This window comes from Balaenoptera borealis (assembly GCF_965194805.1).
Source record: "Balaenoptera borealis genome assembly, chromosome: 13".
In the NCBI taxonomy this organism is placed as follows: domain Eukaryota; kingdom Metazoa; phylum Chordata; class Mammalia; order Artiodactyla; family Balaenopteridae; genus Balaenoptera; species Balaenoptera borealis.
The window spans coordinates 59206385-59221796 of record NC_138870.1 but is presented as its reverse complement, the minus strand read 5'-3'; the positions used below and the strand labels follow the sequence as shown (position 1 = coordinate 59221796).

Below are 15412 nucleotides of genomic sequence, written 5' to 3'. Positions count from 1 at the left end.
CAGCATTAGCTTCCTTGTTCTTAACTGCCCTGTCCTCTTACTACAAGATTTAATTCAGCCAACTAAAGTTTCCTTACTAAGTTAGAGTTTTTCTGCAAGGAATTTAAATCATATATGAATCTTCAAATGTTATATATTTTTGTAATCTACTAATTGCATTACACTTGCTTCCCAATTTAAGAGCTAGTTCTATAGATATAAGAAATGCTTTTGAAATAAACATAGAAGCCACACTTAGCATAATTCAGAGCCATAGATAAATACGGAACTTCTGGTATTCCAAAAGAAACAGCGCAGTGATTTTCAAAATACAGACTCCAACAGTGGGCCATGAAATCAACTGAGTCAAAACTACCATGTTTAAAACATGATATATAATAGAAAACATCTGAATGCATCTTGCAGTAAGGAAACTGCTTTCTGAGGTTTGTTGTTGTTTCTTTTTTCAGTCACACACGTGTGCATCAACACTCAACCTGAATCCACACTATGGATCCTGGTTTAAGGGGGAAAAAAAAAAAGTGAATGCCTCCAGAAATATGCTAGAGCAAGAAGAACAACAGTGTAAAGAAAAGTCATAAGCTTTGAAGTCAAAGACCTAAGTTTCTATCTTAGTTCTGCCACTCATTAGCTATATGAACTTGGAGAAGTTAATTATAGGCTGTCCTACAGAACCTTTATTTAATCAACTGTAAAATGAGAAGCATTCAACAAACTTTGCATAATAACTGTGAAGAGTATATGTAAGATCATTTTACATAAAGTAAAAGCCAAAGACCTTATGATGGCTTTACAAAATCTTTCCTAACTTACCTCTAGTCCCTACCTTTTCTTCACCCATCTACCATTCTCCTCCTTTCCCACCACACTCCAGCCACATAGACTTCCTGCAATTTTTCAATCATAAGACATCAAATCATAAAACGTCCTCTCCCAGGGCATTTGCTCTTGTTTTTGTCCCTTTCTGGAACCCCTTTCTCCTGAATATGCACAGGATTGCTCCCTCACCACAGGCTCACTCCATCACTTTCTAGGGGAGGACTTCCCTGACCAATTTAAATCTGAATCCCATACATACATCATACTCCTTTGGACTCTTTCTCTCCATACCCTTACCGCCATCTACCAAACCATGTTTTATTTTTTATTTTGTACACTATAATTCCCTTAGAACAGTGCCTGACACATAATAGGAGTTAAACATTTGTCAAATGAATGAATAACACACAAAGTATCTAATGAAGTACCTAAATCTTACTTTGCATACCCTCCACTAGCAAACCACTTACTCTTTTCAAATTCATCCATGGATATCAAATTGAAGCCCTCCAGACAGCATAAGCTTAAGAAAATAATAAAACTATAATCTGATTTTTGCATTAACATAACATTTTAGCTACATTTTTAGTGTTGCTACAGTATATTAGATAAAAATCTCCTTAAACTTTCACATTGTTACTTTAACCTGTTTAAACCACTTTGTGGTCAATTCTGGTACAGTACCACTATATGTTTGCTAACTTCATTTATTCGTGTAATATTAATTATAAGTTACTTTTTCCCACAGGATGCTTAGGAAGGGACCACCGACAGGATTATAATTATTTTACTCTTATTCTTATTATTACTGACAATAAAGAATATGAACAGAAAACAGGTAAAACACAAATTACACAAAAAGATTCACTCTTCAGAAAAACAAAACAATTCAACTTTTTTTAAATTATAAGCTTACACCTTCAAAATTTAGGACTTTTTTTTTTTACACAACTATACTATACTCAGTTTCACTGACAATAAAGTAAAAAAGATAATTCACACATAGCTGGTGAGAATGTAAACTGGCACAGCCTTGCTGTAAGGCAAGCAAATATTAAAAGCTTTGGAAAATAACTTTTCATACATTCAACAAATATTTGTCAGGCCCTATATGAGGCTTCAAATACACATTAGTAAATAAAACTGACTTGATCCCTTCTCATGCTCTAGTGGTGGAATAAGAGACAAACTGTTAAATAATGATTAATTGTAATAGATGCTACAGGAGGAGGGGCCTACTTAAGAAAGGGCAGTTGAGGAAAGCCTCTCTAAGAAGTATCCTTTATGCTACAGGCCGAGCTAAACGCTGTGCATATACTGTCATTCACTCCTAACAATCCTGAGATAAGTATCATTATTATACCTATTTAACAGGAAAGGACACTAAAACTTGAAAAGTAATTTGACTAAGGACACAGCATTACATAATAAGCATTGAAAGTACCTCTAATACTTTAAAATAATAATTATACTTACAGAAATGTTTTCTAAAGAAATAACCAAATATGTAAACAAAAATTCAGGTACAAAACTGTTCATCACAGTGCTCCTTATATAATTGGAAAATCAAAATAAAATTAAATGTTCAATAATAAGGAATCATTAGGTCAGTTATGCTCTGGCCATTAAGAATCATGTTTTGGGTAAATATTAAATGACACTGGAAAATGCTTACGATGTAAATTTTAAAAAAACAGAAATGATAAATCAGTAAGTATAGCCCAATTTCCCTATTACAAAAATGAAAAGAGTGGTTGTCTGTGGATGTTTTATCTCTTTTATTTTTTTAAATAAATTTACTTATTTATTTTTGGTTGTGTTGGGTCATCATTGCTGCGCGCGGGCTTTCTCTAGTTGCGGTGAGCGGGGGCTACTCTTCATTGCAGTGCACAGGTTTCTCATTTCAGTGGCTTCTCTTGTTGCGGAGCACAGGCTCTAGGTGCGCGGGCTTCAGTAACTGTGGCACAAGGGCTTAGTTGCTCTGGGGCATGTGGGATCTTCCTGGACCAGGGCTCGAACCCGTGTCCCCTGCATTGGCAGGCAGATTCTTAACCACTGTGCCAACAGGGAAATCCCTCCTCTTATTTTATACTTCTCTTAATTTTCCAAATTCATTTTTGTTACTTTAATAATCAGGAAGAAAAACCAAAAGAGACTGGAGTGCTTTTAAACATACACACACACAAACAGTGGAAACAACAAACAATGTTTGCCCAGGTTAACAGTCTTCTAGTTTCCAGGACTGCAAGTCGTTTTTATTTTCTTCTTTTCCTCATCTTTATTTTCCACTTTTTCTGTAATAAGTATATGCCATTATTACTACTTTTTTTTAACCACAGGCTCCTTCAGCACATAACCTCACATTTGCTTCAGCCACTCAATAACAGTATTACTTCCTTGTTATGCTGCAATAATATATATCTGTATTCAAGAATCCAAAACTACAAAATAGGCAAGTTATAAGAAAATCACTTCTGGGACTTCCCTGGTGGTGCAGTGGTTAAGAATCCGCCTGCCAATGCAGGGAACACAGGTTTGAGCCCTGGTCCAGGAAGATCCCACATGCCCCGGAGCAACTACGCCCATGTGCCACAACTACTGAGCCCGCGAGCCACAACTACTGGAGCCTGTGCGCCTACAGCCCGTGCTCCACAAGAGAAGCCAAGGCAATGAGAAGTCCGCGCACCGCAACGAAGAGTAAGCCCCCACTCGCCGCAACTAGAGAAAGCCTGTGCACAGCAACAAAGACCCAATGCAGCCAAAAATAAATAAATAAATTTATATTAAAAAAAAGAACATAATTTCCATTACAACAGCCTTCCCTTTAAAAAATTCAAATCTCCATACATTAATTTGAATAATGTTAGAAATCAAAGGAACATTAACTGTCCTTTTTCTGTGCCAACTGATAAATCAGAAATAAACACTATTTCTGAAATACTGTTATAACTGACAATCTAATTTTGCAAAAGCAAAAATACATATCTTTACCATGTCTTGGGATTTTGGCATGTACATTATTTGCCCAAGGCTGGCACATACAATAAAAATAAAATCTATTTAACCATGTAGTTCAGGATGTAGACTATTCTGAAGAATGAATTCTCTAATGACTTCTAGTTAATTGCAGCAAATTAAGTAAAAAGCCTTTGGCTTTGTAAACTTTTCTAAAATGTGCTAATAAATCATCTTCTTAGAATAATAAACATAGTGGACATAAATCAATATTTGATGCCTGAGCATACTGCTGTACCTGACAATCATTATTAAAACCATCAAAAATTATAAAGGGGCGTATCTTGATCAAGATCTGAAGATATGGAGAAATTTATTTTATAAGTTTTATATGTAAGTTTTAGATAGGAGTAAGTTGTCTTTACTCCATTTAAAATTATTTGCCTTAGATATATGAAAAAATGGAGGAGCAACCTGAGAATTGGGGGTGGCAAGTTTCCAGTTTCTAGAGTTTTAGTATATGTTTTTAGAAGGAAAACATATTTTACTTGAAAGCTACTTTTTAAAATAACAGTACGAGATTAAATAATCACAATCAGCAGAACTCACAGGCACATACCATCACTAACTAGATTTTTAGAAGGGTGACATGAAAAGCAATGCCTTTCCCTTCAATACACAATCATTTTCCAAATTCATTACTCTGTGATTCACTTTCCTGACTCTGCTACTGCAGCTACTTAGTACTATTCTACTCTCCTTATATGGTATTTATTTTAATGCTTCAAAAGGCTCAGGCCCAAAAGATCTTTAAAATTATTCATACACATTAAATAATGCAAAGAATATACAACAGTTTCAAACTACTGCACTGACTTCTCAATGCTCTAATTATAAATTACAAATGAATTTCATTTGTAGGGAAAAAAAGGCACGCATGATATTCACAAAAATATGTTTGGCTAACAATAATAAGGAGAAAGAACACAGGTTACAAAAACGAGGAATAAACCAGAATATTCAAAATCTTTCACCCTTAATGAAGAGGGAATGAAGACAAGGTAGACCTCCTTATATACACTTACACAGAAAGTATCAGGAGTTCATCGTGCAAAAAAACATGCAAGTATTAACTGGCCTACTCTGAGACATAGCAGAATCATTTTTTCCCGCACTCTTCCACGCTCCCCACTCCAATAGACAAATATTTAATTAAATAAAAATGAAGGGCAAACCACATGAATGCAGCAGTACCACAAGGTAAATTGAATGAGTGAATGAATAAATGAACCACACAACTTAAGAAACTACTAGTTTCATTACAACCACTAATAATCAGTACTCATTACCATAATACTTTCACATGCTTTACAGTTAGCCAAACATTTTTGCTTTCAATATCTCAGTTCTCATCAGCAACATTAGGAGGTATAAATGACTAAAAGCTGAAGTTCTCCAATACTAATCTGCCCAGGTACATAGCTAATAAATTCATGGAGCCCAGACTAAAACCCATCTTCTGAATCCAAGTGTGGTAGTCTTTCCAAAATAATATATTATCCCTCCATTAAAAATGAGCACATGCTCAAAGGTAAATAAGTGACCTTTCTCAACTTCCAAAAAGTAAATCATAGGTGCTATATTAAGTATTTCCTCTGAACTTCCTCCAGAATTCTGAAATATTTACTCTGTATAAAGGAAAAGAGGAACCAACATTGCTAAGAACCTATTGTCAGGTATTTTGCACTGTATTTAATCCTCTAAATAAGCCTAAGAGAAGATATTTTATTAATTTTAAGGAAATGGAAACTAAGGCACAGAGAAGTAACTTGCTATAGATAACCTAACATAACTCAGGCTGTAAGTGGCAGACACAGTCCGAGTGCTAAGTCAATGCTCTCCCCATTAGATTTATCCCATTTAACAAAGGAATTATTAAGTGCCTATTATGTGCCATGCACCATGCCAAATGCTTCAGATAGAGCAATGCTAAAATGTATCTATGTTACCCAAAATATTACACATAATACTTAACACAACACCATCTAAACAAAATTCCTGGTAGGAAAAACATGTCTAGACTGTAAGAACAAAACTGCACTCTTCTTGTTTACATTTATAAATTTGATACAAAAAAAAAGGATAGTGTACTCTATGAAATAAATTGTGGCTAATTCTCATTTGCCTCAGAAGCTCATAGTTAAGTGGCAAGTCCCACTCCAAAAACAAAAGCAAAAAACAAACAAAAACACCCACAAGAGCCTTTATTCCTAATATCAACCTTATGAGGTAAATACAGTTACTTATCCACATTTTTCGAGTGAGAAAACTGAAGTTTAGAGAGGATTAAGTCACACAGCTAATTAAAAGCATAATTGGTGATTCCAATTCAGGCTGGTTAGTACCAGAGACTTTAACAAAATCATGTAAAATTCCAGCAAAATATAACTCTCTTTAATAGGAAATAGTTATAATGAGCTCCATTTTATTCAGTCAAAAATGAACTAAACAATTAGGCAACTTGGGCAGCTCCAAGTCATCACGTAGAATCATTAACTTTTGCTATGAAAAAGTGGTATATAATGCATACTATCAAAGTAGTAATTTGCTCAAACAGCATTCTTAGGGAATCAATTCTTTTTATTTAAAAACATTCATTTGGGCTCTTTTTTTTTCAGTGTCAGAATAAATAATGCTAGCAACCTAAAATAAATGCACAGCTGTTATGTGCAGTATTTTGAAGAACACACACACCTCAGCATTGTAAAATATGCACTGCTAGCAATATATTATAGGTATAAGCTCCTATGAATGATTATATTGCTAATTTAGGTTTTTTTGGTATTACTCTAATTTACTGAAGTAATGTTAAATCTCATGCCTGCAAACAATGTCAAATAACAACATTCAAACTCTGCCTGCCCTAAAACTTACATAACAAATTCCATCCATTAATATGAAACTTTTCATTATGGGCATTGGTTTATATGTATAACAAGTTCTCTGGAAGATAACAAACTATAGAATTTCAAAGTTCTTAGTAATTAAAAAATCCTGCCAACATGAATACAGAATAATTATAATTTGTCTAACAGAGAGAAAAAAAAATCCTTCAAAAACTTTAGAAATACACTAAAGCATCAAGCTTGTAAATTTAATCATAAATCGTCTGTGGAATCTAAAATTTCCTCCTGAAGCACAAATCTGATTTTCACTCGCGTTTTCAAAATAAATTGGTTAATTATTCCTCATCATGTAAAAAAAAGTCTCTCACACTATGGCAAATTCATTCCCTCAGTCAACTTCTCATGAGGTTGCAGAACTGCATCAAGAACGATAGGAGATTACTGCGCCATTCTCTAAATCCAGCCTAGTCTTCCAGACTTTTTGTATTTGCAATGCTGATTCCGTATCCTCCCCTACCTAAGTGAACTCCAAATCACCCTTCAGAACCCAGTTCAAACATCACTGACCTGAAACCAACTCTTTAAACTCCCTCAAACAAGGTTGCTCTACTCTAGCATGTACCCATAACATGCACCACAAAAAGTGAACTTCAAGAATTATTCACTGCATCTCTAACAGTGTATGGCACACAGTAATATTTATTGAACTGTACAAGGAAATCTAAGTAAACATGAAAATCATTACTGATTAATTTCTTAGAAAAATCTATCTAAAATATTGCAAAAACAAAATCTTTTAGAGGTTTTGATAATTCTATGCAAACACAAAGAGAGTTTTAAGTTTGCTCTCCTTTATAATTTTCCACTAATACAGAGATACCCCCCACAACCTGATCCAGAAAACATCATGGCCTCTTAAATGAAAAATAATTCCTCCTCCCTATAGTTCTTCGTAAAATGTATTATAAATTACTGGGTCCATCACAACATTTTCAGCAGTTGAAAGACACAGATTTACATCTTAATCATCTCTTTTTCTTTTTCCCTTTAGAGTTTACCCCTATTTATGCAGAAAGCACTAAGTAACTACTGATGAAATTCCTGTTTTCATCAAACATGAAAAACTTGACTCCATCTCAGGGTCTTCTATTCTTTCTGCCTGGAAAAACATTGATCCAGATTTTTGCATGGCTTTCTCCTTTCTCAGTTTCTGCTCAAAAGCCACCTCCAGAGAGGTCTTGCCCTCATCACCCTACTTAAATAGTCTCCTCCTTCCATCCCTAACCAATTGCTGTACCCGTATCCCCCTTTATTTTCTTCATCATAGTTGCCACCCTCTGAAATTGTGTCTACTTGTTTATTATCCGTCTCCCCCCTAAGACGTTAGCTCCATGAAGGCGGAAACTTGCCTTGTTCACCATCATATATACCCAGCACTTACAGCAATGTCTAGAAGAAAATAAACACTCAAATTATTAAAGGACTTAGTTGAAAGTGTCTACTGAAAAACAAGCAAGTTCTATGAACTTCGCATCTGCAGAGAGGAGAAAAAGTCTTCACTTTCAAACTATGCTCTGAAACATCTTAATAGCAGTCAGAGGTCAAATTCCCTGAAGCACTGGACTATATATAATTGTTTTATACATACATATCTATTTTAGATGTGTGATTCACAATCATACATAACACAAAAGTGCATCATATATCAAATTTAAAATTTGGAGACTGCTATCTCTTCCATCAGGTTAAATAGTTTTGCTATAGACCTCAAAGTTTAGCCTGACATGTCTATGAATATATGTACAATTTCTCTTAAGTGTGCATAGATTAGTTTCTATAGCTCTGAATTTTTTCTAATCTAAGGCCAGACATGCTCACTCACATAAAATTATAAAAACGACACCCCAAAAGCACTATTCCATGCACTACTAAATCAAGACAAAGTTAGCACATGACCTCAAAATATAATTGTGCGATAAGTAAATGTGTAAAATGTAGTATCTGTAATATAATATTATTACTTACTCTCACTATAACACAGGATTATTACTAAAAGTTTTGGTGTTTCTTGATGAATATGTTTATCATTTTTAAAAATGTGAGCAGCTGTTGCATTCTCCCAGAAAGTCAAGCTTGAAACACAAATTTCCTAATACTTCTCTTTCAAATTTCCATATTAATTTAATTAAATGATCCTGAATCTGCAGGATGATCAATTAAAAACAAAAACAAATCTTCTACTTACATCTACTTAATTTGATAAATCAGGATTTTCCCTATAGAGTAGCATTAAATTAAGTGAGAAAGACACTAGATGCTGAGTCCAATCTAAGGATAAAATGGCCTTCAAAATTCCCATTTACTAATTTTCATACTAATCAAAACAGTTTGATTGTTCTATTTTTATGTTAATGTTAAAATTTAACCTTATTTTAAATCTTAACATCAAAATGACAGCCACATAAAATTATGATGGTGTAATATGGAAGTGCTCTGCAGGCTGTAAAGCACTTTTTAGGTACGTGTTAAGTAGTAAAATTAAGTCAAAAGGAATGAGGTCCTTTGAATGGCATGGTAAACTTACTGAATATTATTATTTTACCAATCTATTAAAGACTCTTTTACAAACAGAAAATTAAGTACAAAATTTGCATGAAGAATAAGCATCGTAATTTACAATGTAAAAAGTAACACAAAAACACATTCCTGCCAGATATGACACAAAACCAAATGTTCCTCTCGGAAACACATTGTATTACATAATCTGTCATTACATTTTGTCCAGATGCTCATACAAGATGGAGTAATGTTTCAACATCCAAGTATATAAATGGAAAAATGGTATATCAATAAGTTTGAAAAAATGCAAGTGTACTTACTCACTGTTACCTAAAGTGCCAGAACACAAAATTTCCTCTTGCTTATTTTATCATTCCTTGGCAAAGTAAATATGTACTGTGAGTGCATTCTCATCTACTTTCACATAAGGAGAGACCTTTCAATCCACTAAAAGCAGAGAAAAAACTGATGTTCCCAGTACCAGAACAAACTCTTTTAAAATAATATACTCTCTGTATCTTCAGTAGCTTTTAGTCATTAAAAAGTCAATGAAAAAAAAAAAGTCAATGAAAAATACGTAGGCAAATGAGACATTTCTAAGATCTTAAGTCAAATGTTTAGCATCTTGGGACTTCCCTGGTGGCGCAGTGGTTAAGAATCCGCCTGCCAATGCAGGGGACACGGGTTTGATCCCTGGTCCGGGAAGCTCCCACGTGCCACGGAGCAACTAAGCCCTTGTGCCAGAGCTACTGAGCCTGCGCTCTAGGGCCCGCGAGCCACAACTACTGAAGCCCGCGCACCTAGAGCCCATGCGCCACAACAAAGAGAAGCAAAGGCAGAGAACAAATAGAAGCTGGAGCACTGCAACGAAGAGTAGCCCCCCCCGCCCCCCCACTGCAAATAGAGCAGCAACGAAGACCCAACGCAGCCATAAATAAATAAATAAATTCATTTAAAAAAAATGTTAGCATCTCCACTAAATGCAATTCTGTATATCATTTACTGTTTTGATTTCTACAGTTCAAAAAAGGGACACAAAACTGGTGCACAATCTCTTATTCAAACCCTTAAAGGCCACGTATTTCCCAGAATTGAAATTTATCAGATTTTAGAAAGTTAAGATAGCATATATATTATGTATGACCTAACACCTCCCAGGGTGGCCTAGACAGCACTTGCCATCAAATACATTAATATTTCTGCATCAAAACAGAAAATCAGGTTAACACAGATAGACCATGATTAGGCTACCAATTTCAGTTGGAATTTGCCTTCACACTTGCTTTTTTAAAAAGTCAGTTTGTAGAGCTTTTGGAAATTTGGACAGCCAATAAAAATACATTAAATCATCTCAGCCAGTTTTTATAAGGAGAATGGTATTCAAAAACTAGAGAACTCCTACTTTGTACTAGGCACTAGGTCAGGCACCGGGAGTAAAAAGGTGGCGGCCAAGGGGGAGGACATAGAATCTAACGACGTCAAAAAGCCCAAATCTAATAGAAGCTCACGGTTAAGCAACTGTAAATATATTATGGGGTAAACACAAAGTATCTCCTTCAACCAATGACCTTAGCCATACAAAATACAGCAAGAAATATAGACCTAAACACTGCCAGAAACACTTTGTTACTTACATCCTTCCCTCAGTCCTGTACTCACTCCACACACATTTTTCTAAGAAGCTGGTTATCTAGTTTCCCATAGGTAATTAAGAAGCAGAACTGTAAGAAATGACTCAAGGAAGTAAAGGAATGCAGGATGCCCTTCTTCCCATACCCTTTTCCAATCTGTTGTTTCAGACCAGTGGATTGGGAAACAACACATGACAGCACTCTCAAATGACAATTTGGCACCATTTCAGTTTACTGCATATTTATTGATAACCTACTAAGTATTACGCAGTTAGAAGGTACCAGAAATGTAAATATAAATAAGACAAAGCCCTACCTCTCAGGTGCTTACAATCCAGTGGAGGTTAAGGTGGACGGTGGGGATGGACAGTAAATTACAATACCATGTGACACATTCAATAATAGAAATTTGAACAATAAAAGCAGTACAGCAGAAGGATTTGGGAAATCAGGAAAGGTTTCTTTAAGAAAGTGACACCAGAGTAGTTTTGAACGATAAGAAATTTGTCAAACAACAGAGAAGTGATACTAAAAATACCACCACCATCCCCTCCAAGCCCCGCATAAAAACATATGCATGAAAGCAAAAAAAGGGAAAACTTTCAGGGTAAGTGGCAGGTATGTCCAAAATATCTAGCTATATCTAAATAGACTTAGGTCCCTGGTGTAAACATATACAAAATATTAAAGTGTGTCCAGAAAAGGAAAATTATGTTTTTTTCCTCTTAGATAATTCATTTTGCATTTCATGATTATATAAGCTATGTGGCCTTAACAAAAAATAAACATTGTAAACCATTTTATTAATGCATAATGTAGCATACCCCCAAGTGATAATACCAAGAGATTATCATCTGTATTTCAGAGAACAAGATATCAGGAAAAAAATATTAGGAATTCTTTTTTCCAAGTCATTTCTAATAGTATAGACAAAGTAAATAAATAAACAAGCCATATCAGCATGACTTGTCATGAGAGGAATTTTAAGAGTTTAAAAAAGGATGTCAAACAGAAAAACTAAAGCAACAAGAAAAAAAAATATATATATATAGTATTGAAGTTGAAGAAGGAAAAGTTCAACGCACAAAACCAAGGTAAAAATTACAAAATAATTTTAAAACCTTAAAACCCTAGTGTTCATTCTATTTGTTTTCGAAGGTAGACGTTCTACAACAGACACCAATTTTAGTATAGATCTTTCCAAAAATACCTAGTAAAAGTCACAATGAAATTCAACTCCTCTAAGTATCATGGGTAGAAATCATCCATAGCAAGGAAGAACAATCACATGTATCATCAACCAGAATGATTCCTGTCACAGCACTAGATCCTTTGATATCAATATTGTGATACCAATATTGCATGTAATTCTATTCAAACATTACAGTGCAACTCAGATTAACTCTGCCTCTAAAACTGCCCTACCTGGTACCTTGGTTTCTTTGGCTTCTTTGTGCTACAAAATCCACTAGAAGTCTAGGTAACAAAATCTTGTTAAGTAGTATCTTTTCTGAAGATTGTATCACTGTTTGCATAAATTGTCCTCAAATGCCTATTAAGCAAGCACATGGAAAGTTTGCCTTTAAATATGTAATCATCACAAATGAACTTCCTACAGTTAAAAATGTTGACAATTAAAAAATACTGTTTAACACTGCTTTTTAAAGAGCAAAGAATAGTTAACTTATTTTTACCAATCTAGTAATGTCTAATCATTATTTCATATTTAGGTGTGAAGCATACCTTTTCTTTATTTTTCTGTATTATTAGAAAATCTTATGAAGCATATTTGTGAGTAAAAAGGGTAAAACTATAACTTCCCACAGGTTACAAAAATTTCTGTAAAGGTCTTTCAAAATACAAATACTTTTAATACCAGTATCTGCTGAAGAGATAAGAACCAAAACAACTGGGTTAGAAGCACTTCTAATGAAATCTACTCATAAATCTAAATATTTATTTACTTTTGAACAAAGAAAATTTTCAGATAACTGTGAAGTACCTATGAAAAATCAAAAAGTAAATTAAATATCCAAGGTTATTAAGTAAAAACACAGGTAACTAGTTCTCTTGGGGAGGAATATCATTCTGAGGTTTATTTTCCAAGATCAAGTAGTACTTTGAAATGGAAGGGAATATAAATCACTCACTCATGCATTTTGTCTTCGTTTTTCTGCCATATAAATTTACTTTAAAACTAAAGTATTGTAGAAACTAAAAATCTTTAAAAGGTTGTATTTCTTGCTTGGTTAAATGTACAGGCAATTCTAATTCCCCAAGAGTATCAGATTAGGCTACAGATATCGCTATACAGTATACCTAGAATAAAAGGGTTCTGCCAACAAATGATGCTTACATTAATTAGAATGCCAAAAAATGTGAAAGTTTCTCAATTCCTATCTAAAACACAATACAAAGTAATCACAGAAGTCACTGCAATTCAAGCCCTCAGGAAAAAAAAATGAGAGTAAAGAACCTTTTTAAAATTAAAGGAGGATCTTACAAAGTCAAGAAAGAAGTGGAGAACTTTTGTCTTTTTTTTACATGTACCTTGTATTTTTCCTTTAGATTTAATATTACAAGAGAACTACAAACTGAAGCGGAGTTCAACATACAAAGTTAACTAAACATCTTGGTCCATTAAGAAGTATTTCAATGAAAAGAGATCTGAATGTACACATCAAACCACCTTAATGTATCCATTTAGCCATTTCAGTCCACTGTGATTCTTAAGCAACCCTTTAAATCTGGGATAAAGTTATCTTCCAAAATTGCAAAAGAGATGTCTTCACTGGCGTTTGGGAAATAACTTGTCAAATATACCAAGTATTCCCAAACAACAACATATACCCGGTATGTAAAGAGATATTTTCAAATTTCTAAGCCCCACCCCCTACTTTATTACTTCCACTTATGTTGTTTTAAGAGGCAAATAACGCTGCACTTATGAGTCTAGAGGTCTAGAAATTCCTAAAATCAAGCATGACAGAAAATCTGTTCAACTTTGAACTCTAAATTCAAGCATGGCCTCCCTCATGAACAGATTCTAACTAGGTATTTCCTACCATTTCGCCAAGAATCTAAGGGTTGATTATCACTGTACTTATTAGAAACCGTCCAGAAGATTAAGAAAGGAGTAGGATTCTTTGACCAAGAGTTTTGAAACAAAATGTGTTGCATTCGGTCTTCTGGATGTTGAAAAGTGAAGGCATCTCCTAGGATTCGAAGGAAGCTGATGTTTAGGTTCCTTCCAAGAGTGTGGTACCCGTATGTAAGACTTTTGTAGTTGTAATATCATACCCACAGTGCCTGGAATAAACGCAAATTCTAAGACCTTGGAAATGTTCTCATAAAAGGAAAAAACTCGTATTCGCTAAGGCCCACAGTTACCAAGAGTTAGAGGCTGTCTCTCCTAGACGGACCACAGAGCCTAAACTAAGAACTAGGAGCGCCTCTTTTAACCCCAGTCACTTGTTCCGCGAAACTTTTAAGTTAGACCCAAGACAGCAAAAGGTGGAGAGGCCCCGGCGGAAGTAGAAACCTAGGGCTTGCAACTTCACAGACTGAGGCGCCTCGGGTTCCTCCGCCGCCGCAAGATTCTCCGGACTCAGTCTCTACCAGACCACGGAAGCTTCACCCCCCGGGTACGGAAGCAGAGGAAGCATCCCAGTTGCACTCTTTCTCTTCCACCACCCATAGCCTTCGGTACCCAAGGGCCTGGCAGCTCCTGAGGCCCGTTAGCCAGTCCAGCGTCCCCCACCTTTTACATGTACATACACAGAAACACACATAAGTTGCAGATGATGTGCGTGTACTGAGAGAATGTGAAGAGCCAGAGACCGCGGCAGCTGCCAGGAAGGCGGCAGCGCCGTCTAAAGCGGGCCCGGGGTCCTTGGCCACCGCCGCTGCCGCCTTCTCTTCTTCCCCAGGAAGCAGCGCGGCGGAGGCTCCTCCGCGCTGGAGGGAGCCCGGGGGAAAGGAGTCTGAGGGAAGCCCCAGCGCCAGCTGAAGGGACCGGGCCTAGGATCCAGAACTGCCGCTGCAGCGACCCGACTACAGCGACGCTTTACGTCCCGTCCACCACCCTCCCCATACACACCCCCTCCCTCCCTCCACCGCCACCACCCCCCCTCCCCGCCCGCTCTGCTCTCCCTCTCTCGATTGGAGCCGAGACAAAAGCAACGGGAAGCGGCGGGCCGGGACGCTGCCCGCGGACTCCGGGCGCGACCGGCCCGGCCCCGAGGCATTCCCCCGCCTTGCGGGGGCCCCGAATCCGCCGCCCCCGCCGCGCGCCCCACTGCCAGACTTCCGAAAATTTGCCAAAAACTCACCGCATGAATTTTCTTGTCCCGCGGATCCAAGATGGCGACGTATCCACCGCGGAGGCTGCTGGGAGCAAGACCTTTACCCTCTGACCCCCGCCGTGACCCCCGTCGTTCCGACTTCCCTCGAGGCGGCGGCGGAAGGTGGGAGCGGCGATTGCCGACGGGACAGAGTTGGGGGTGGGTAGACCGCTTCCCGCGCGTTCGAGGTGGGTTGGGG

General features: G+C 36.6%; 2 protein-coding genes across 18 annotated transcripts in view; one reads left to right on the top strand and one right to left on the bottom strand.

The window, feature by feature from the left end:
* CNOT2 (CCR4-NOT transcription complex subunit 2) overlaps positions 1 to 15336 on the bottom strand; it is a 113156-nt gene extending 97820 nt beyond the window's left edge. For 2 of the 8 annotated variants that reach the window (XM_082351654.1, XM_082351649.1), the window contains exon 1: positions 15202 to 15336. Coding sequence is in view for 3 of the 8 variants with exons in the window: in XM_082351647.1 (XP_082207773.1) it covers positions 12296 to 12405 (110 nt within the window). In the remaining 5 variants the exon portion in view is untranslated. Of the gene's footprint in view, positions 1 to 12295; positions 12423 to 15201 lie in introns of those variants that run through there. The other 6 variants (XM_082351653.1, XM_082351648.1, XM_082351647.1 and 3 more) reach the window with 5 other exon arrangements.
* LOC309609790 (uncharacterized protein) overlaps positions 15213 to 15412 on the top strand; it is a 301740-nt gene continuing 301540 nt past the window's right edge. For 6 of the 10 annotated variants that reach the window (XM_082351765.1, XM_082351769.1, XM_082351766.1 and 3 more), the window contains exon 1: positions 15213 to 15336. In XM_082351765.1, coding sequence (XP_082207891.1) covers positions 15233 to 15336 — 104 coding nt within the window. In that variant the 5' untranslated portion in view covers positions 15213 to 15232. Of the gene's footprint in view, positions 15373 to 15412 lie in introns of all 10 variants that reach the window. The other 4 variants (XR_014233575.1, XR_014233576.1, XR_014233577.1 and 1 more) reach the window with 1 other exon arrangement.